Source organism: Eublepharis macularius, chromosome 11, assembly GCF_028583425.1.
Source record: "Eublepharis macularius isolate TG4126 chromosome 11, MPM_Emac_v1.0, whole genome shotgun sequence".
NCBI classification, from domain to species: Eukaryota; Metazoa; Chordata; class Lepidosauria; order Squamata; family Eublepharidae; genus Eublepharis; species Eublepharis macularius.
This window is the reverse complement of record NC_072800.1, coordinates 65,430,748-65,453,568: the sequence shown is the minus strand read 5'-3', so window position 1 is coordinate 65,453,568 and position 22,821 is coordinate 65,430,748. Positions and strand designations below refer to the sequence as shown.

The 22,821-nt window shown below is 39.9% G+C and overlaps 1 protein-coding gene across 2 annotated transcripts in view; it reads left to right on the top strand.

Annotated features, from left to right (window-relative positions):
- The window catches only part of MINDY3 (MINDY lysine 48 deubiquitinase 3), a 42,417-nt gene that overhangs the window by 5,709 nt on the left and 13,887 nt on the right, over positions 1–22,821 (top strand). For both annotated transcript variants that reach the window (XM_054990779.1, XM_054990780.1), the window contains 8 exons: positions 2,175–2,254; positions 2,961–3,018; positions 4,199–4,372; positions 10,438–10,489; positions 13,100–13,214; positions 14,886–14,959; positions 15,301–15,380; positions 21,264–21,334. In XM_054990779.1, the coding sequence (XP_054846754.1) occupies positions 2,175–2,254; positions 2,961–3,018; positions 4,199–4,372; positions 10,438–10,489; positions 13,100–13,214; positions 14,886–14,959; positions 15,301–15,380; positions 21,264–21,334 (704 nt within the window). The remainder of the gene's footprint in view (positions 1–2,174; positions 2,255–2,960; positions 3,019–4,198; positions 4,373–10,437; positions 10,490–13,099; positions 13,215–14,885; positions 14,960–15,300; positions 15,381–21,263; positions 21,335–22,821) is intronic.

The window sequence follows — 22,821 nt, the reverse complement described above, 5'->3', positions numbered from 1 at the left end:
ATATATATATATATATATATATATATATATATATATATATATATATATATATTATATTTCATGCTTCCTAGGAACAAACACCTAAAAAAAATATTATTTGCAGCTTTGAAACTGCCAAGCTTGTCTAATAGTGTATTGGCAGTGACTTCCATTTGCTGTTAATTTTATGAAACAATAAATGGAAATGGAAGATTTTCTTTGGAAAATAAATCAAGATGGGTAGCCACGTTAGCCTGTCTGTAGCAGTAGAAAAGAGCAAGAGCTCAGTAGCACCTATAAGACTAACAAAATTTGTGGTAGGGTATGAGCTTTTGTGAGTCACAGCTCACTTCTTCAGATACAGCTAGAATGTGAGTCCATCTGTTCTTATATCTTGGAGAGTGGAGTGATTTTAGATGCTGAATGACAATAGCCAGTGAATGACAATGGCAGATATGATTGGATAGGGTGGGGGTATTCAGAGGAGTAGTGGGGGTGGAGAAATCAACATTGGTAAAGAGACAGGAAGCCCAGGTCTCCATTCAATCCAGGTGGATGCTTTGTCTTGAGCTTTATTATCAGTTGCTATTTAGCCAGTCTAAGGATAGCTGGTGTTTTTCACATGAGGTGAAATAGTGGGAGGCAAAATTGATTTGTTACATATATGTGCCATGTACAATTTTAAGTATACTGTTCTTGTTCTTTTATTAGTGGAATGTTTACTCTTCACTTCTTAACCTTACACTTCAGTGTCTCATTGTTCTTTCATTTTTGGTTTCAAACTCAGATTTCTCTGTTTTGAGGCAACTCCAGTGAAATAGGAACTCTTAAAATCTGTGCTTCTTCTTCCTTAATACAACAGATAACTGAAATATCGATCACAGTCTTGGCCCTATTTAATATTTGTGTCATTTGCTGCCTCTTCTGTATTGCTGTTTGAGAGCTGTTGCTGTTGAGCTTGTTACAACTTTGAATCAGGATTGTGACCCATAATTAAGAAAGAAAATCTTTCCTTATACTGGTAAAAAATGCATGGAGTCATTCAAGAACATACATCAGTCTTTCTTAAGCATTTATAATATTAGTTTGTCCTGAGCCTTTAGAATAGTGCCAGTGTTTGTTTTCTGCTTCCATGCAGCAGTCTCCTAAAGATTTTTTATATTTTATAAAACAGCTTCACACATAAGAGACTGAAATGGCGCATGAACTTTGTGTCAGTTTTGCTCTAGGTTGGTTTCATGGCCCTGTTAAGTTAAGCAAATGTGACACTTGAGTACACTCTGCTCACTCTGGTCCCCCCCTTGTGTCAAAACAGTCTTCTGTTCTGAACTGCAAATGACCTATGAAATACAGAGTTAAGCACAAAAATGTAGAACAGAGCTGGTTACAGTTGAGAGGAACGCTTCACAGGAGAGTTTAGGGTATCAATGTAAAGATGTCACTTTTTCAGCCCACTCGAGAATCTGCCTTTTGTTGCCTAAAAACACTTCATGTACACTTTTGCCATTGATTGCATCTTTCATTTTCTCATACTTGTCTCTTAAATCTAGTCCATGTAATCTAGTGATAGTGACTGTTGCAACATCAGACCATAAGGACTTGTGGGTAGGATGACTTTAAGAAGAAAGGTGGGATGTCAGCTTTAAAAATAAAAGATTTGCCTCTGGATTTGTTACTTGCATGGCATAAAGTTTGGGTAAGGCCAAAGGGCCTTTCAAGGCAGATTCTAGGGAGTTGTGTTTGTTCAGGAAGACTTGAGAAACTAATAAAACTTACAGAAAGATTCCAGAATAGTGGTGTAGAAAATGGGAAAGACATTTTGGTTGTGCAGCTGCATGGAGTGTTTGCCATTGGGCTTACATACTACCAAAAGGAGTGGTACTGAAATGAAACCTGTCATTCTCCAGCCTCTTGTCATTGTGCTGTTACTACTTAACAGAAGGTAGGTGCAGAAAGATGGACTCTCTGGAGGCAAAAATTAGCTACTGTCAACCTGGAAAAGGGTCTGGAGTGGCTTCCTGAGAGCATCAGTGCTATGCAGTGACACTGTAAAAAGAACTAAATTGAGTGCTGAGGGTTATTGGTTAGAGAGGGAATAGTGAAAAGAGTACACTGCAATGTTATCTGATTATGAGGGGGCTTTTGATGGTAATAGGTTCTTGGACTCAACTAATCGTTTTGCTTCCCATTCCTAGGGTTTGTGTTCAGTGAGTCAGAATCTACTGCATTAGAACAATTTGAAGGAGGCCCTTGTGCTGTTATAGCACCTGTTCAGGTAATGGCTGTTTCCCCCCTCACTTTTATGCTATTATGATTTGTCAAGTTTTACTTTGTGAGGTGCCTCAAACATGTTCTCTGGAGAAGCACATAAATTTTCTAAATAAATGAATGCAACTACACCTTGTAGAAACTATGTATATCTTTTGATTGCATGTGTTTGCCTTTACTTCTTGGCTTACTTGATAACCTAAAGTGCACGAGGCAGAGGGATGGTTGGGTGGAATTATATTCATCATATTTATACTGAGTAGCCCTGTATAAACAGTTCTAGCTTCAAAGCTGCCAATGCTAATATTTCTGAGCTATGGCAGCCTGAAATGTTCATTTAATACCATATGCATAATTTCTCAGAATCACTTGTAGATATAGACTATCTATTCTACAGCACTGAAATCATGGTAGAAGTAGTGAGTATTTAAAACCCTTGGGCAAGATACAGGTATGCAATCCACAGTTAGCTGCCAGTTGCTTCATATGTTGGAAATGTGGTCTACAAGCATGTGTCATTCTTATATGTACTATTGTAGTGCCAGTTACAGTCGAGCATGTTATAAGCTATTCAGCAATTGATAGGAAGGGCAAAAAATACCATTTAATTTTCAGTAATTGGGTTTTGTTTTTAAAAAGTGTTGGGGGGAAAGTGTTTTTTAAAAATGAAGGAATTTTTTTCCTGATTTTTCATATGGTTTTTTTAATATAAGGCATTCCTTCTAAAGAAGCTTTTTACTTGTGAAAAATCTACCTGGAGACAATGTCAAGGTAAGCCTGTTTCCCCAAGAAAACTTCATTATGGTGCTTGTCAGCAAATTTTGCTATGCAGAGCTACAGCTCACTCTTCCTACTGAGTAATTCTGTATAATGCTTTTTTAAAAGTAATTAAATAATGTATTTTTATACTACTTGCAGCATTTGCTAATGACTTCACAAATGGAGGATATGAAATCTAGCACTAAAAGTCTTATACTAAGCAATAACGTGACATGAATTAAGCAGTTTGCAGAAGTGTTATTTGTACGGGTTGTTCTGCTTGGACAATTTCTCCCCGCTCATGGAACTGATGAGAGCGAGTGTGCTATAGTGGCTAGAGTTTCGGACTAGGATAAATGAGTGTTTCTTGTCCTGGGACTTGATAAAGTAGGGTGGGGCTCATGGAACCCTATAGTCTATATGGATAAGAGGGAAGAAATTGAAGTAACCTTGCCTACCACCTTTGCGAGTCCAGAGCTTCAGCAGAAACGATCCACATGTGTATAGTTCTCCCTTGAAAGGCAGAAGAAAAGAGACACCCAGGTATCAACCAAAGCTGCCAGATTCTAAACCGAAGTAATTCATATGTAACAAACATAAGCTGTAAATATGCTACTGTATAGACTTTAAATATTCTGTTTTCAACAGCATATTTAACATGGGCTGTAGTAAGCTTCAAGTGACGCATTCTGAACATCATTCTACTGAAGCCGATAGGAATGTTCTTGACTTACAGCCAAAAACATCTTTGCAGCTATTTTGTGTATTTCCCATTTCCCACCCATATATTTTGTGTCATGCACCTTTTGATGCTCATGCAGATAATTCTTTCCTCGTTTCCTTGCCACAAGAAACTGGAGGGGCCAGTAGGTATGAAGGCAGAGCAAGAGAAACCTGAGTGAAGGAAGGAGAAGGCTGACTTATCTACCTTCTTCTTAGTACATGTACCTTGCTTTCTCATTGCCCTAGAAATGTCTGTCTCAAAGTAGGCAACTTGGATTGAAAGGTGGCCTCTCAAGTAGTTAGATTGGGGCAAAGGACACCACTTTTTGACCTGTGTTCTAAGCTGCCTCAGACCTTCCAGGGAGTTCCACTGGAGAACTTTGGGTTGGATGGAATAATAGTGCATATTACTAGATGATTTCCCTACCTATCCTGTCAAAACTGTTGTTCTGACTTTTGAACATTTCAGAAGAAGAGCAGAAGACTCTCCTCTGCCATACACTGTGTGATATTTTGGAACTGGCTTGCTCTGATCATTCAGAATCATACTGTTTGGCAACATGGCATAGAGGAAAAACTGCTGAAGAAACTGCTAGTATTTCTGAGAGTCCAGCTGAAACAAGCCGACAAGAGGAGCAGCCCTGTAAGCTATCTTTTCTAACATGATTCCAAGAAGCACTTTACATTTTTGCAAAGTGCTTGTTGAAAAACATTACTTTTTCTTGTATGTTGGGCAGTCTTCTGTCTCATTGGTTTGTTGTACTTCAAAAATTAAGCTCCACTTTAGTATAGTTACTGCTCATTTTATTTGAATGGCTCATATTGAATGCTCTCTGGCTTAGTATTACATCCCATTTTATGAAACTGGGCATGTCATGACTCCCTTTCTATCATGTGTTTAGATTTGGTGCCTTAAACCATCTTGTTATTTCACCCTCTGGGTAGGAAATGCTGCTATCAGCAATACAGTTCCTATCTGGTTAACTAATTTTTTCCTGAATATTATGCCCAAGCATTAGGCTCCTTCATGGGACTATGTGGCTGTGAGGATGAAACCGGTATACAGAAATCACATGTAACTCTGGAGTGAAAAGAAAACCCTTTATTAGTATATGAAGTATTTTGATTTCAAGTTGTTGGATAGTTTTTCTTCAGAAAATAAAACTGGATATGTTATTCTTCTGACTTAGATGTCACAATCCTCTCTCTCTCTCCTTTCACTCAGATTTCTGTTATTCATTTCAGTCTCCCATGATACTCTGGCTATATCAAGATCTGACTCTCTCTAGTCCTCAATATGCCCTCTCTGAGTATTTATTTTCCTCCTAGAATCCTAATGTCTTTCACAGCGCTATTTTGGATTCCAATTGGAAGGCACTGTTAACTCCTGACTAGAGATGGGTATGAAACGAACCACGGAACAAAACTCTGTACGGAATGGCTGGTTTGTCTGCATCGAAACAAGCGTTCTGTGAGAACACGTTTTTACGGAACAAACAAATTTTTCCAGCTGTTCTGTGGCCTGTTCAGAGTTTCACAGACTCCGCACCAGCTGAAACCGGCGCAGGGTCTGTGAAACTGACAGCTCCTGCACAGGAGAAAGGGGCTGTCAGTTTCACAGACCCCGTGCTGAGTTCAGCTGATGGGCTGAAACCAGCATGGGGTCTGTGAAACTGACAGCCTCTTTTCCTGCTGCCCAGGCTGTCAGTTTCACAGACCCCATGTTGGAACCGATGCAGGGTCTATAAAACTGGCAGTCTGGGAAGCAGGTGAAAGGGGCTGTCAGTTTCACAGACCCCGCACCGGCTCCAGCATAGGGTCTGTGAAACTGACAGCCCCTTTCTCCTGTCGCTCTGACAGCAGGAGAAAGAGGCTGTCAGTTTCACAGATCCCGTGCTGGAACTGGTGTGGAGTCTGTGAAACTGAGAGCCCTTTCTCCTGCTGCCTGGGCTGTCAGTTTTACAGACCCCGCATCGGTTCCAGCGCAGGGTCTGTGAAACTGACAGCCTGGGCAGCAAGAAAAGAGGCTTTCAGTTTCACAGACCCCGTGGCTGGACCCACTTTTAAAATAATTAACAATATGTAAAATATAAGAACTGGAAGAAACTGTAGTTGGGATGCATCATTTTAGCAGAGATACTCTAACACATGAAATGTCTGAGATGTCACAGCAGCCCTTTGTGCTCTATCTAAAAATGATGTGCTTTTAAAATTGAATTTAATCAATTTAATTGTTGGTTAACTATATGTCCATAAAATCTTTTCCACTGGAAAACGTATTAAAGATGTATTTTATTGACGGAGGCCAGATGGGGACAGCTTGCAGGCAACATGTAGCTGTTGAGGTGTTTTTACTGACTTTGTATATGTCTGTATGATTAATATAAGGATATTTTCCTTAACATTTCTTTTAAACTTCACCTGCAGCCCAGCCCATTCTGCAGTGTGATATCAGATCATGCTGAATCGTCAGGGACTAATTTGTTCCAAGGAAAGATAACGTGAAAAGCTATTTTCAATGTGATTAGTATTAACATGTTGGATGCTCTTGTCAAAACAGTATCTTCTCAATAAGCAAACACAACTTTTATTTCTGTAGCCTGAATAATTAAACCCTTCTCCTGCTCAAATAGAATATCAGTGCAGATAATATTCTTACCCTTGACTTGCAGTTGCTTGTGGTGAGTGTGTACTAGAAAATCTGATTTCATCGATTTATTTTCCAAGTATCATTATTGGTAACTTTTGGTAAAAGGTCTAACAGAGCCATTTAACCAGCTATTGCACATTTTTGGTATCATCTTGTATAGATGTGCATAGCAGTTCAGTCTCTGTTTTCCCTGATCCTTACTCATCTATTCTAGCATAGTTGCAGGATTTAAATGATAGCAATAATGTGAAAGGAGTAGTGATTTATGTAAAGGAGGCTGTAGAATCAAAATTAATTTTCCAGGATCAAGATGGAAGATATGTGGCCGTGGAAATAAATATAAATGCGAAAAAAAATATTGGTAATAGCTCTCTATGTGCCAAATGGAGCAAAAGACCAATTTTTTAAAGACTTATTGAATAAATTAGATCAGGATGTATTTGATCAGATGATATTGGTTGGAGATTTCAATGGTGTGGTGGACTTGCAATTAGATAAGAAATCAAAAACAACCGTTAAAAAATCAGGGAAGCTACCAAAACCTTTTTTTGAACTAGTTCAACAAGAACATTTGGAGGACGTATGGAGAAAAGAAAATCCAAAAAGTACTGAATGTACATACTACTACGCAAGGCACTTAACATTTTCACGTATTGATATGATTTGGGCAACAAAAGATTTGACTCTATTGACAAAAAAAGTGGAAATTTTACCGAAGGTGAGTGCAGACCACAATCCAATGTTATGGAAATGGACAATGGGTCGAAGAAAATTTAGATGGAGAATAAATGGGAATTTATTACAAAATCAGGAAAATTTGAAGTATTTGAAAGAAGAAACTAAGCAATTTTTTGTAACAAATAACAACAATGAAGTCTCAACACAGATGGTATGGGATACCTATAAGGCTGTAATGAGAGGAAATTTAACCCTACTTAACAGTAAGGATAAGAAAAGAAAGCAGGAGAAATTGCAAGAAATTCAAGAAAAAATATATAAAAAAGAACAACAATTGAAGAAAAGACCAGGAAAAAAGTCGATTATACAGGAAATTAAAATATTGCAGGATGTGGGAGAACTTCTTAACATCCCAGTTACAAATCCATTATGTGGATCAAAGTTCCATTAATTTTTGATGCAGCTTAATTCCATATGATACCTTTAAGGCTGAGACTAAAGGCCCTGAAAAGGATTGTAGGAAGGCCATGTAAGTTATTTATTATAACCCTCAGCCCTAAACACATTGCACAGGTGTCTGTGAGCCTCCCAAACTACTGAAAAAGGAAATACATAATTAACTCAAAGGTAATATGGAGGGGGGGCAGGTTTACTCTTTGAATTCCAGACTGCTTATGTTCTTGTTCAGCACATGTTTCTAATATCTTAGATGTACCTGGTAACTCATCGTACATGTGCAGCTGCTCATATGCATGAGTACTTGGGAGTAGGTCCTCTGAACTGAGTGGATCCTGTTTCTGAGCATGAATAGCTAGTGTTGCGATCTTAAGAGTACAAGATTCATCACAGGTTAAACATTAATATAGTATAAAGGATCTAGATAACAAGGATTATCGAAGGACCAACACCAATTCAAAGTCTTACAAAACTGGAAAGAACTGTACTTCTAATATCTTTTAATGTTATAAGTATATATGCAGCTGTCATTTCATATGAAGTGACCAGATTGATTATGGAGTATATGTATCCTTTGGTAAAATAATTCTTAATGGTGAGTTCCTATTTACATGGAATGACCCTGTAAAAAAGCAACATAGAAGTTATGTCCAAGTACATAAAATGGGATGCAGTGGAACTTCACTAGGCAATTTTTTGGGGTATTAAGTAAGGATAAGCAACTGTACTGATTGGAGCTATTAATAGGAAAATGGCGGCATCAGACAAGGGGCATGTCATCCATATGCATTTTGTCATTTGGGCAGTTTGACTTTAATGCAAAGATTTTGTTCTCGTCCATTAACACATACTAACCTGGAAAACCCTGCAGCTTATTGTACAATTACTAGGAAGCAAGGCCTGTATGTTGAAAAGCAGATGTTGTGCATAATGAGTAAAGCAAGGGATTAAATGGGGTGCTAGTGTCCCAAGTGCCCTATGCAGTATTCCAGCTGTGCCTAGACTTCAGTTTCCCCCTTCTGCTATTATTGGTCCTTTGTGTACTTCCAAAAGTGATAGTGGGGCAGCTCTGAGCAGAACTCACAAGGTGCAACCACTACCACCCATCATATAGATGCATCGCTCTGGGTTATGGCTGGAGTCTTCTGTAGTTGATATTTTATAAGTGATAAGATGCTACTTTATATTTTGTGTCACTTTGGGAATGGGAAAAAGGACATAAGTATCAAAACTGTTAAACTGAGAGTGAGGGATTTAGACGTTTAAAATAAATGCAAAAGGTATAGGGTGTAGAAATAGCTTTCTCCTTTTACATAGAGCAAATATGGAACTGAGGTCCTTAATCTAGTACTAACTGCAGCTCTAAAATGTTTTTGTAATGTATGTTGGCAGTTGGAGAAATGCCAAAGTTGAGACTTCAATCAGTCATCATTTTTGTCCATATCTGAATTGATACTACATTTTTCTCCTTGATATTTTTGTCAAATGCCGAATTTGGCTGCTGTAGCTTAATTTATACCCCTCCTTTTTCACAAGCAGCCTTCTTCTTTCAATAGTGTTTGTTCCTATGGCCATAATTGACCACTAACATATTGTTTTTGCCATTCCACTTGGTTTAGCAGTGTCATCATGATATTGGCAACAATAACTGACCCACACATTGCCAATGTGAAATCTACTTGTTTCATCTGCTTCATATTTGTTTTCACCATCCAATGATAAGAGTGCATGTTTGCAGTTTCAGAGATTTTTATATCATTGTTCTCTCGTGCTATTTTCTTAATTTTTAATTCATTTTTGATGCAGTGGGCATTAATCAAATGCAGAAACACCCTTTATTAAGGTTTACAGTTCATACCAGTTTACTTTTCCAAAATAAATGTCTGTTGTACTAAACTTTCATTTAGCAGTTCTTGTGCCTTCAGCCTCCTAAAATGTGATTTTAATGGGCATACTTTTTCTTAGTACAATTTTAAGTTTTCTCTCTAAAGATTTAACCAAATTAAACTAGTTTCTGAGGGGATGCTTTTCTCTCTGTGTAATCTGAAGTGTACAAAATTGCAGCTACGATTTTTCCTCACTAAAGTTAATTGTGGCACTGATTTCTTAGATATTTACTTTTGGGGCCTAAATCACTTTTATAGAAGGCCAGCAAGCTTAAAGTGGGTATCTTCACTTATCGTTGTTAAGCTGAGTAATCAACAAGTAGTTATGCATTTCCATTTTGCTTATTCCCTGAAGAACAGTAGCTACTCTCCGGATTTTACATGAAGAAAAAACTCATTTTTACTCAAAGTGTGAGGAAAGGGTGATATAATGTCTGTTGAACCTGGGAACTAAATGCTGTATTTTCCCCCCGCCTCTTGGTTTACTTAATGGTCTTAAGGGGGATCATTAAAAATTCCAGAAGGGAAGAAAAAGGGTTGTCTAAACAACAATTTTTTCTGATTCATTATATTGTATTCATTGTATTCATATACTGTTAGAAAATACAGCTTTCTAACATTGGTTCTGCTCATACCCTGGTCCCTATAACCATGCTCACTTGTCTTGTAGAAAATCTGATTAGCACAATTATGTGTTTGGTATGCTTATGCTTGGTGACTTTTTTTATAGCGACTTATATATGGCTAAAAATACCCTGAAAGTTCTCAAGGCTATTGAACTGTAGAGGTTTACTAGTCTTGGCAATATTCTGGTACTGTGTGATTGCATATGCATACAGATCACTGTATGGTGGAGTCCTAAATGAGTTGCATTAACCCAGTGTCTGCCACATACCTTTGCAAAGGGAGCTTGCCCAAAAGAGGGGTAGGATGGGGAGGAGTTAATACATGCGAGGCTTGAAAGTATTCTAGCTTGCTATGTGTTTCTTGTGTCACTTTTTGCCGTGTGTAGTGCTGAAAAGTGTCTCTTGTATATAGCTGCCTTGGCTGTCGAAGAGCTTGGCTTTGAGCGATTTCATGCATTAATTCAGTAAGTAACATGTTGGAACACTAAAAATACACTATGCACAACAAACAGCTTCTTGAAGGTATAAGCCTAATGCAGTTAATCTTAAACTTCATGTTTAACTCAAGTTAAAAATTTACCTTTAATTAGACTCTAGCAAGCCACTGCTTTAAAGCTGAAAAAGTGACAACTAGAGGTGAGCATGGTCCAGAAAATGGACCAAAATTTTTCATGGTCTGACCCAGTCCGTGGTTCACAAACACACAGTTCATGGGACTCAACTTTTTCATGAATTTTGGTCTATTTGGGCTGGTCCGTTGGTCTGTGTGTCCAGACATCCTGGCGCCGATCTATCAATTCCCTAGGCAATGGAGAGGACGTCCATAGACCTTTTGCAGACCTTAAAAACTTAACAGGCGGCTCTGCCTGCCAAGCAGAGAGCTCCCATTCTGCTCTATGTGAGCAAGGAGGAAGAATGAATTCCCTAGGCAACGAAAGGGTAGACATTCTGCAGCCATGGTAACACCAATCTTAGTCCTCCAAACGCTTGATGGAGGCTGTGAACTGGGGAGGCCTGGCCGGACTCCCCAGGAAGAGTCAACCTCCCGCTCAGAGGAGCAAAACTTTTGCAGGTGCTGAATGGAGTGAGAGGGAGCTGGGGAGGACTTCTCACTAATGCCAGCTTAGTGTATGGGCTTCTGCCACACAGAATTTGCAGTGGGCCTTGATAGGCAGCTCTGCCTGCCAAGCAGACAGCTCCCATTCTGCTCTATGCAAGCAAGAAGAAAGAATGAATGCTCTAGGCAATGGAGGGGTGGACGTAATGCAGCCATGGCAACACCAATCTTAGCCCTCAAAACCTTGATAGGTAGCTCTACCTGCCAAGCAGAGAGCTCCCATTCTGCAAGGGAGGGGTGGATGTTCTGTAGCCAATCTTAGCCCTCACATCCTTGATAGGCAGCTCTGCCTGCCAACCAGAGAGGTCCCGTTCTTCTCTATGCAAGCAAGGAGCAAGAATTAATTTTCTAGGCCACGGCTGGGAAGGTGTCCATGTGGTAAGTGAGGGGGCTCTTTCCCCACCCTTTTCTGTTTGATTTTGCCTCATTGCAACTTTTTGGTGCTGCTACCCAATGCAAGTCAATTGGCATTTGTGACTCCGGTATTTACTGGAAGTTTCCTGGGGGCAGCTGCTTTGGGAGTCTGTCACTAGGACATCCAAAATGCAATGTTGACCAAGCTTGGAGGGTGGCTGGAGGAGAGGCTGCTGAAGATTCTCTGAGTTTGGGCTCTCTGGGTGTGAAGGAGGTGGAGCCAAGGCTGCCGGAAGTGATGGACCATGGACCAATGAACTGGTCCATGAACAGGGCTGGTCCATGAAAAGTTCATGGTCCGTGAAAATCGATGGACCATGGGCCAGTCTTCCATGGGGTTTTCCTGGTCTGTGCCCACCTATAGTGACAACTTAACTTAACTTGATATTTGTAGAGATCATAATATGCCCCGTCCCCCATAGTTCCAGCCCTAGTTACCTGGTTTATCGCCGAGTTATGAATGTGGTCCAGAATAGAATATTAATCATTGGACCACATATTTAAGGGAAAATACATTATTTGGTCAAGCCAGGTGCTCATTCAGTCATGAGTAAGGGTGTGTGCTTCGGGTTTCTGATCTGGGTTTTTAACCCTAACCAGGCCAGATTTGGAAAGATTCCGGATTCGGCTCCAACATTGCTGAGCCAATTCAAGAATACCAAAGCAAAGCTTCCTGAAGTGATTCGTCCCACTTCGGGAAGCTTCAAGAAAAGAGCAGCACTTTTCTTGTTGCATGCAAGTGGCAAGAAAAGTGTTGCTTTCAAATCTCTACAGAGCGTACCAAAACGTTTAAACATCTGGATCCTGAAGCGGCTTGCTGCCCCAGAATTCAGGTTATCCCGAAGCAGGAAACGCAAATATTTTTTAAGTGCACACCTCTAGTCATGAGCAACATCTGATTGTGCATGAGAACATTTCCACACCTGTATCTGACTTCATGATGCACAAAATCCATCTTCTAATCATGTCTATACTGCAAGAGGTTTCTGGATGAAGCCTTATAGCACCATCCACTCAGTTGTTAGAAGCAGCAGCGGGGAGGGCACCTGAGCACTCATTGTCAGTTAGATAATGCGGCAACAACATGTGCCTGTCCTTCAGTGCTTGCTGTTCTGATCTGGGCCAAAATTCTGTATTCCTTTTATTTAATTTTAGGAGGTAGAAGTAAGCATGCTCATTCCCAAGAGGAGATGCTCACTTGGTCTTTTACCAGTGAACATAAAATTTAGATGCCATTGAGAAATGTTGGTCATCTAAATAAGAACTACCAGTTTTCATTATGAACACCATGTAAAAACTTCGCAGGTGAGGCATCTCAGTATTTAAATTCTTACACACATTGGTACATTGATAACATTAGTATTGTGTATATGCTGTAACCATTGTTTTTCTCCAATAGGTAACGGCTAATGATTGTGTTGCAAGTATTAATTGCAGATATTCCTGCATGCCCTCATTTTGGTTTTAGTCAGTTATTAGATATTTAGTTTATGGGAGTTTGACAGTAACTACAGTCTAACCTACTCTTCTTTTTAATCTTCAGCAAGCAGTCATTCACAAGTTTTCCTGACTTCAAAGATGCTGTTTGGAATCATTATTCAGTCTGGACAAACAAATTTGGAGTATTGCTTTTTCTATATTCTGTGATACTGACTAAGGTTTGTTAAAATCAGATGCATGTTTGTTATCAAGAAATGTCTGGAAATGCAAAATGAAAGTTCCATCTACAAATCTTTATAATCTCCATGTTAATTTTATTTTATTAAGCCTTGAACATAAATACATTTTATTTAAAGTGGTTGTACTGGGTCTACTGATGACCTTTCCTCCTGAAATGATAAACTGCATCACAGAAGATGACAAATTCTCTGTTAAAGCTTATTTTGCTGTTGCCACTCTCTTTATATAGAATTTTGGAGTTTCCATCAACAGTTTCCCACAATGACTATGTAGGCACTGAGTCTACAGGATTATTTTATGTTGTGGGAAAAGATGCTGTCCTATTCTGCCCCATTATCCTCATAAGTGTACATTTACATCATGTATAATATGCAATAGCATGCTCATGGTGGGTAAGTGGAAGGAGTGAGTACTAGTCTATCTACACTGAATTACTGCATTCATCACTGTTTCCTCTAATTCTCAACTTTTGGCTTTAGTTTGACTTTACTACCAGTATTGCAATTGGATACCTTTATAGTACTCTGGCCTGGATAGCCCAGATGAGCCGGAGTTTGTCAGATCTCAGAAGCTATGCAGGGTCAGCCTTGGTTAGTTATTGGATGGGAGACTTACAATGAAAACCAGAGTTGCAGAGACAGGCAACAGCAAACTACCTCTGTTAGTCTCTTGCCAAGAAAACCCCGCCAGGGCTTGCCATAAGTCAGCTATGACTTGAGGGCACTCTATACCACCTTTATAGTATGAGCAAAAGTGCTACTAGCACTTTACACTAAAACAGTTTCTAGACTAATTGGACTGGATGCTGACTGTATTAATAAGGGGGAAGGGCTCTCATAATGAGAGCCTCTGTGATTATTTAATAGGTGGTGATGCAGATGTTAAAGTTAATGTGTTGGGTGAGGAGAGCAGGAGAGAAAGTCAAGAGATGGGTGCCTGGCTGGTAGTTAAGTACAGAAGGTATGGGGGAAAGAGCCACTAGGTTGGAGAGGCTATGGTGATGTCAGGTGGAACTAGGCAAACAAACAGCCGGGCAGCATCTAACTGTCTTAACTACTGCTTGCCCCCCCCTCCCACGTGCAATGCTTCTGTTGGCTTTGCTGGCCTGCTTCTCCCTTTCTTGTACTTGTTGATCATGGCAGCTCCTGTGGGAGCTGATAAGAGCTTCAAGCTGTGAGTGGGGAAGAAAGTGGTCTTCCTGTGGAAATGGGCTTATTCCCTATAAATATTTCAGTACAGCATTCCATGCTAAAGTTAGAAGCTTGCGCTCGTGCTCGCTCTCACTCTCCCCCACCAAGACAATTTCTAGCTTCCTTTTATATTGCTCTCCCCGTCTTCCCATGCAGCAGCAGATCTGCTGTCCCCCACACTCCTTCCTTGTTGTCATAGGTGTCTGTGATTGGAAAGTCTCTTCCGGTGTGTTGGCAAGTGGTTTTATACAACCTTGGCTACTAGGTAGACTTGGTTGTTGATGATTTATCTTGTTGAAACAATCAGAGTGGAAAGAAGCAAATAGTTAACATTTCCTTCCAATGCTAATCTTTGGCAGAAATTAAGTCATATCTGTTCCCTGTCTTGTATTTTGTGGGGAGCTATTTTTTTTAGCAGAATCTTATTGTCAAAACACAGTAAATATTTGTATTTTTTAGGGTATTGAAAACATAAAAAATGAAATTGAAGATTCAACTGAACCATTAATAGATCCTGTTTATGGTCATGGAAGGTAATTTTTGTGTGATCTTATATTTACTTTAAATGATAAATGTGCAGTACAATTGACATTTCAGAAATATAGAGTTTTAAAATAATTGACAGCAAAAAATATCAAGGATTTTCTCTCTCCCCGACCCCTTTCATTCTGGGATGTCTTGCCAAATCTCTCCACTACCTTGTACTCCTGTTCCATTATCTTTGCTATATCCTTTTAAACTAGGTAAACTGCACTGGCCATCTGAAGTACATCTATTAACACACTTAGTAATTGTAGTTCTACTCTGAGTTAAAGTTCATAAAAAGGTAGAAAATATAACTTATTTGCAAACCTAAAAACCTGCTTTCTTACAGCCAAAGCTTAATTAACCTGCTGTTGACCGGACATGCAGTTTCTAATGTTTGGGATGGAGACAGAGAATGCTCAGGAATGAGTAAGTTTACAATATTTATCTGGCTATTTGGTGGCAGAAATTATTGTTTTCTAAATAGTTGTCTCCCTTTTTGTAAATGATATACAGTTCTTATGCATTAAAATAATTAATAGTCTAGTAGGTTTAATTGTATATGGCCAAAGGCCATCACAATACTGAGTTAAGAAAAGTAAAAATAGAAATTTATCATACAAGCATAAAATACAGTTAAAGAATAAAATACATTAAAATAGTTGCATTATAGAATTTCCTTTTTCCTGGTACTTTCTTTTTCCTGGATATTGGATATCATCTTCTTGCATCATTATGCTTTGGCTATCATCCTTGTTGGCAGCAAAATTCTAAGGCTGCAAAAAATGTCATCGGTCATACATTGGCTCTCCCATCTAAGTTCTGCTTTACTGGCTAACAAATTATTAAATGTTTGTATTGTCGAAGGCTTTCACGGCCGGAGAACGATGGTTGTTGTGGGTTTTCCGGGCTGTATTGCCGTGGTCTTGGCATTGTAGTTCCTGACGTTTCGCCAGCAGCTGTGGCTGGCATCTTCAGAGGTGTAGCACCAAAAGACAGAGATCTCTCAGTGTCACAGTGTGGAAAAGATGTTGGCAGGTCATTTATATCTACTCAGGAGGGGTGGGGTTGAGCTGAGTCATCCTGTAAGAGTTTCACAGGGTGTGGAATGCTAATGGCGGGAGGCTTCACTGTATCCTGAGGAGGTTCTTTTGCATATGGATTGGTGCTTGATGTGCTAATCTTCTTTGCAGGGCTATTGTTGGGTGTAGAGTGTTTTGTTAGCCTGGGTTTTTTTCAGAACTGGAAACCATGCTCTGTTCATTCTTAAGGTTTCTTCTTTCCTGTTGATGTTTTGCTTATGCTTGTGAATTTCAATGGCTTCCCTGTGCAGTCTGACAAAGTAGTTGGAAGTGTTGTCCAGTATTTTGGTGTCCTGGAATAAGATACTGTGCCCTGTTTGAGTTAGGCTATGTTCAGCCACTGCTGATTTTTCCGGTTGTCCAAGTCTGCAGTGTCTTTCATGTTCTTTTATTCTTGTCTGGATGCTACGCTTTGTGGTCCCGATGTACACTTGTCCACAGCTGCAGGGTATACGGTATACTCCTGCAGAGGTGAGGGGGTCTCTACTGTCTTTTGCTGATCGTAGCATCTGTTGTATTTTCTGGGTGGGTCTGAATACTGCTTGAAGGTTATGCTTTTTCATAAGCTTTCCCATCTGATCAGTAATTCCTTTGATATATGGCAAAAACACTTTTCCTGTAGGAGACTGTTTTTCCTTGGTTGTTTGATTCATCCTGGGTTTGATTGCTCTTCAGATTTCATTTCTGGAGTAGCCATTTGCCTGAAGTGCGTGGTTTAGATGATTAATTTCCTCATTGAGAAAGTGCGGCTCACATATCCATCTTGCACAATCCACTAATGTTTTCATTATGCCTCTTTTCTGTCGGGGGTGGTGATTGGAGTTTTTGTGTAAGTACTGATCAGTGTGAGTTGGTTTCCTGTAGACCTTGTGACCTAACTGAAAGTTTGCTTTGCGGATGACCAAGGTATCCAGAAATGGGAGTTTTCCCTTGATTTCTTTCTTTCTTATTAAATGTTTGACAGAAGCATTTGCTTCAAGATTCTAAGGAGAGGCTCAGGCAACTGGGGTGGGTGATTTTAAGTCAGCATTGTCACCATCAGAGGGGGCCAGTTGAACAAAACTGTTCGAAGAGCTGTAGAACTATTGAATTTACACCACCATTCTTGTTCATTGATATCCAGGATACCTTTCCACTTTAAACTCTTGTATAGATTCAAAATCTAATCTATATTCACATCCTGTATACTTTGCTTTTAAGTCTCATGTTCATGATGCAGAGGAACATACAAGATACACTTAGCATGTACAAGAGTTTGATTCTTCTTGTTCTGGCCCTTCTTTCTCTTTATCCCACCAAGCTTACATCTAATGAAATACTGCTCTGGATGAAGGGTCCCCTCCAGAGCAATATTTCATTAGGTGTAAAGCACTGTTACTGAAAGTGGAAATAGTGTAGTTTTTTTTTAAGGGGGGGGACAGCAGGGGGGAGAACAGCAAACCACAAACAGTCAGGTCACCACCCCACATAAAACAAGAGTGTGCTTTCCCCATAAGCATATACATGTAAATAGTGAAGTAATTTGGTGGAACATGGAATTCTGGAAATTCTGGTTTATAAAAGGCATAGCCATTTCAGAGGTAGAGGACAACACAAGGAATCACGATGTTTGGTTACGGGTTTTGTCCATTGTATCTTACGTTATTTGATTTACCACAAGATGGCAGTAGGCCCTAAGGAAGAAAAATACTTGCAGCTGTAAGAATCAGAGAGTGAAAACCTACTAGTTTGGTGTAGTGGTTAAGAGCGTGGGACTCTAATCTGGAGAGCCAGGTTTGATTCCCCACTCCTCCACTTGAAGCCAGCTGGGTGACCTTGGGTCAGTCACAGCTCTCTCAGCCCCACCCACCTCACAGGGTGTTTTGTTGTGGGGATAATAATGACATACTTTGTAAACCGCTCTGAGTGGGCATTAAGTTGTCCTGAAGGGCGGTATATAAATTGAATGTTGTTGTTGTTGTTACTATTACTTTTACTATTTTATAAGTTTATGTGCCAGTTTCATATGGGGTAGGCTTGTAACATCTCACTTTGCCTCCCATTGACCAACATTTGAATCTTGTAATAAGCGATCTGATAGTAGTTCCATGCAATCAAGCCAGTGTGACCATGTGAATGAGTGAAACTTGGCAAAATCTGGCCCTAAGTGATCACAAACTATTTGCTAGACTAATACACATGGCACTATTTTTTTTTAATGTGCTGGTTCACTCAGAGCTTTTCAGAACATTACTGTATATAGCCATTTGCTTATGAATGAATTAAAGAGCAGAACGAACTGACTTGAAAATGTAACAGTATAGATTGTTTTGTCTTTCTGAGATTAACAGTGCAGGGGGTTGGGCTACAGCACAGAATAGATGGCGTTGCTTCTTCTGTTACAGATGTATCTTCATAAGGAAAGTGGCTGTAGAGCAGGCTACATATCACATGCAAATTTGTATAATTAAGTACCAAGGGCCATCTCATTTTTTTTCTTTTTCTTTTTGTAATGAAAAGAAGCTTCAGGAGAGGCCCGTGTAAGGTTGAATGAAAATTGCTTTAAACGTTTATTACTACAACATCCCCCTGACAGTTTATCTCTCTCTACCCTTGTGGGATTCCAAAGGCATGTTTACCCTCCTAAGGCATCATTTTTTTAAAATGGTTATTGGCTGTAAAATATAGCTTTTCCTTCCTAAAACACAGACAGAGATATTACGGATGTAAAACTGGGTCTCTGATTAACAAAACAATAGCAGGCCACTAATGAAGACTGATTTAAATGTAGTGGTGGCAGGAGAAAACTTTTCTATGCAACTTTACACAACCAGCATCTTGTGTAAAACTGGGTCACACTGTGTGTGCAAAGCGGCTGTGTGTGCTTAGTTAAGTCACCAGAGATGTGTATCCTGTGCTGCTGTACTGGCATGCTAAGTAAGCACAGACAACTGCTTTGTACAGATTGCTGTCCAGTTTGAACAACAGATTAGCAAGTGCAAAGTCGTATGAGTAAGTTTATAAGCACTTTAAAAAATTGGTTGTGAACATTCCCTCCCTTGAGTAAATTTTTCCCTCCGCACAAGCAGTTTGTCAGCAGTGACACTGAGCACAGTTTAAGCTAATTAGAGTTTCTTTTAAACCAGGATCTAAAACCACAGGTGGGTTTCAAATCCTGATAAAAGGGAAAACTTGGGATAGCCTGAACCACTTTTAATATTTGTGTCAACAAACTGCTTAACCTCAGTTAAGACTGACGAGGGTTTTTTCCCCCTTAGGAAAGGGAGGAGCTCCTTTGGCTTCCTTCCAACTTGTTCAGCACAGTTAGCATGATGTATGGCTGACTTAATGAATGTCTTACCCATTTTGATCATATTTGTAATGCCAGTGGTCCAACTACTACGTAACTTGCAAGTGAAATCAGCAGCCCAGTAGTGGGACGGAGATTATCAGAGATCATGAACTGATTTTCAATTCTGCTTAAACTTTGAACAGGAATAGCAGATTTCAACATAGTTTGTAAGATACAGGTATGAAAAAAATAAGTAGAAGATGTGTTTGGGAAAGCTGCTAGTTTTTAGGGCAATAATGAGAAGGATAACAGCAAAATAATTAAAGGAAGGACTAAGGGGCATGAATTTTGTACAAAGCCCTTATGAATGTCCTTCCTAGGTGTTGAAGCTATGTTTAAAAAAATCATATGCCCCTGAGGGCAACATGCTACCCCTGCTATTGTTGTGGTCTCAATTACCCAAGTATGTAGGGTTTTTTAAACTAACAATTCAGAATTCTGACTATATAAGCTTTAGTCTTCACCGTGGAAACTGTCAGTGCCAAGTCAGTGACATTCACCTAGAAATGCCTTTGGGTTCTTCTATAATTCCAGATGTTAATATGGTGCTCTTGTTACAAGTATCGGTGCCAACCTTCATCCTCCGCTCTGATGTATTCAACATTTGTGAGGAACATTAAATACCGATCTTTTGCAGAATGGAAAAATGCACAACTGCTCTGCTTGCAGACATTTTATAGAAGGGCTTGCATGGATGGAGTTAAATAGGCACGTTTTAGTGGCTATGGTTGCTCAAATTTTTTGGCATGGTCTCAAGTTCATAAGAATTAACTCTAGTCATGCTTGTCTAGTCTTTGTCAGATAGGACTCTCAGCAAGCCAGCTTCCTGCAGCCACCTGTCAAGGCCCCCTGTATCCACAAGTGGCCCGAGTGGGCTCAAAACCGGGGACTGAAATCTCATTACCCAGGGTAGCATGCCACCACTAGTCTCTTTTAATTAAACCCTCATCTGTGAAACCTAGTGACACGTTCCCTGCCCTACTGTGTATTAAACAGGAAGTGAACACCTGCAAGGTAGGACACCTGCAGATTGAGCTCACCAAAACTACTGTTTGGGTAACTGTGAACAAAATGGGCCGAAGTACTGGACTCAGATTGAAGCATACCACAGAGATATGAATAGAGTTTATTAAGAAGAGTGTAAAAGAATGCAAACGTAGAAGCATGCAAAGTAAATAACAAAAGTTAAGTAACTATCCTAAGACTTTGGTCCTCTGACACTGATGTTACCTTGTCAGACTGAAAGCACAAAGTCCAGGCAGGGCTCCAAAGTCGGGTTCAGATCTGACACCTTTTTGGTAGTCCAGTCCAGAGCAAGCAGAACTGGTAGCAACAGTTAGGTAGCTACATGAAGTAGGGTACGGACTAGAATGAAGACCTTCGCTTTATTGTCAAGCTAGCAATATGACCTGATCTTACTTAACCAATCAGTGCTCTGAGAATGATGCAGTGTAGCTGCAAGGCTCTGTTCTGGCTTGGCCTTGAAGCTATGATGTCATTTTGTACCTGCGTGGTCAAGTTCCACCTCTGAAAACTGCAAGTCATGCTGATCGCCCTGTTTCAGAGACAGCCTCTCTGCGCTCTACCAGACCAAGAAGCCGGAATGAAAGATTTTGACAGTCAAGAAACAGACCAGGCAAAGTCCATTTCTTGACACCATCAACAGATCGCCTTCACTTTATGTTCTGTGCAGAGGTCAAATTAGATTTTGGATGAAAAATGCCATTTTGGAAATGACTTTTAGTTCTTGACATTGTTTGTGTTTTTAAAAATTCAGCATTTTTTCTGTCACTTGCTTTAAGCTGTATGCTTTCTAGACCAAAGTGTCTTGGCTGTTTTGAAGGAAATAGACAGAGTTTGTTTGGACTGTTCTAATAAAGAGATTTTGTTTCTGTACAGAACTACTTGGAATACATAAGCAAGCAACTGTTGGGTTCTTGACACTTATGGAATCTCTAAGATACTGTAAGGTAAGCTTTTTAAATTGTCTGATGGAAAATAATGGATAATGTTAAAATTGAAGAGTTGTCACAAGTTGTACCATCCCTTTCCTTAGCCCAATCAATCCAATTTCTTGCTTTGATACAAGTTTTTTGTGCTCTGATCCATGAAAACTGTGAGGGGAGGGCTGGATATGGGATGTGTATGTGACCTTCTGATTGGCCCTTCAGAAGCACTGTGCTGATGGGAATCCTTTCCACGCAGACACTGCATCCACAATGGGTTGAAATGTGCCCTCTGCATTTGAAATAATGATCCTTTCAAGTTATGTGTTTTGTGAACAATTGCACTTTTGTGAACAATTGCACTTTTCCCACTTTTTAATCAAATGTATCACTTTACTTCCTCTATAAATAGAAGATCAAGGCAACCTGCACACAACTAAAATACTACATTGACAGATTTGTTGAAAGACTAGTTGTATTTGTCACTTCCTTCAAGCCAAATTAGTTCAAAGGAGATCTGATGTTACTTTGAAGCACACAGCAGTAGTGTCCACAGGGACTGTGGTATGGCCTGGAAAATGTCTTGCATTTTAATAATGGAGATGTCAGCCACTACATCCCATGATACTATACGGGGGCCATGTGCACAGTGATGTCATGTCTACTAGTGATGATAAGCATATGTTGGGGAGGATCCATTGCCACCTTGCAGGTTCAGGTTTAATGGTGGTCTGGGTTATTTTCAAGCTTCAGGAGTGCATGCCTTCTGCTGCCAGGTATGCTGGGATTCTCTGGTTCCATTGGGCTTTTTTTAGATATTTCTGGGAGACTTTGTGTCAATGGTTGCTGCTGTATGTTTGACTAAGGTTTTTTTAATCCAGGAGAAAGCATGAGATCTCTTCCTTCTTCCTCCCCCCACCCCGCCATAGGATACAATAGAGAGTTGCTGAGCGAACCTTGTTCAGGGGCTTGTAGAACTGGACCACTTGATGCAATCTTCTTAAAACTTGGGTGAGGGTCCTCAGAGGACTGCCAACCCACAATCTGCTGCAATTTTGATGTAGTTTGCTTGAAAAACGCTCCCTCACCTTCACCCCAAAAGATTCCCTCATAGGGAATAATAGAGATAAATATATTTGGATTCCTGGCGGGGAGAGGGAGCAGTTCTGAATACCGAATTGGTATTTTGGACCCAGATATCAGGAATACTGATATTAATGGCCTTCCTGATACCCAAATCTGAAAAAACATTAGGGTTATTTGGTTCACTTCCCTAGTGGGGGCCATAACACAGAATGCACATGTAGGAGCAGTTGTTGATTTTATCCATTTGCATGGAGGTAAACCCAGAAGGCCCTGCTAGGATGAGCAAAGCTGTTGGGATAGAGCATAGGAGGAGAGGCGGTCCTGCAGATTTAAGAGTCTGAGGACACGAAAGGCTTTGTGCCTGATAGCTAGTACATGGAATCGAACCCAGTAACAGCTGGGCAGCAACTGAAGTAACTGCAAAT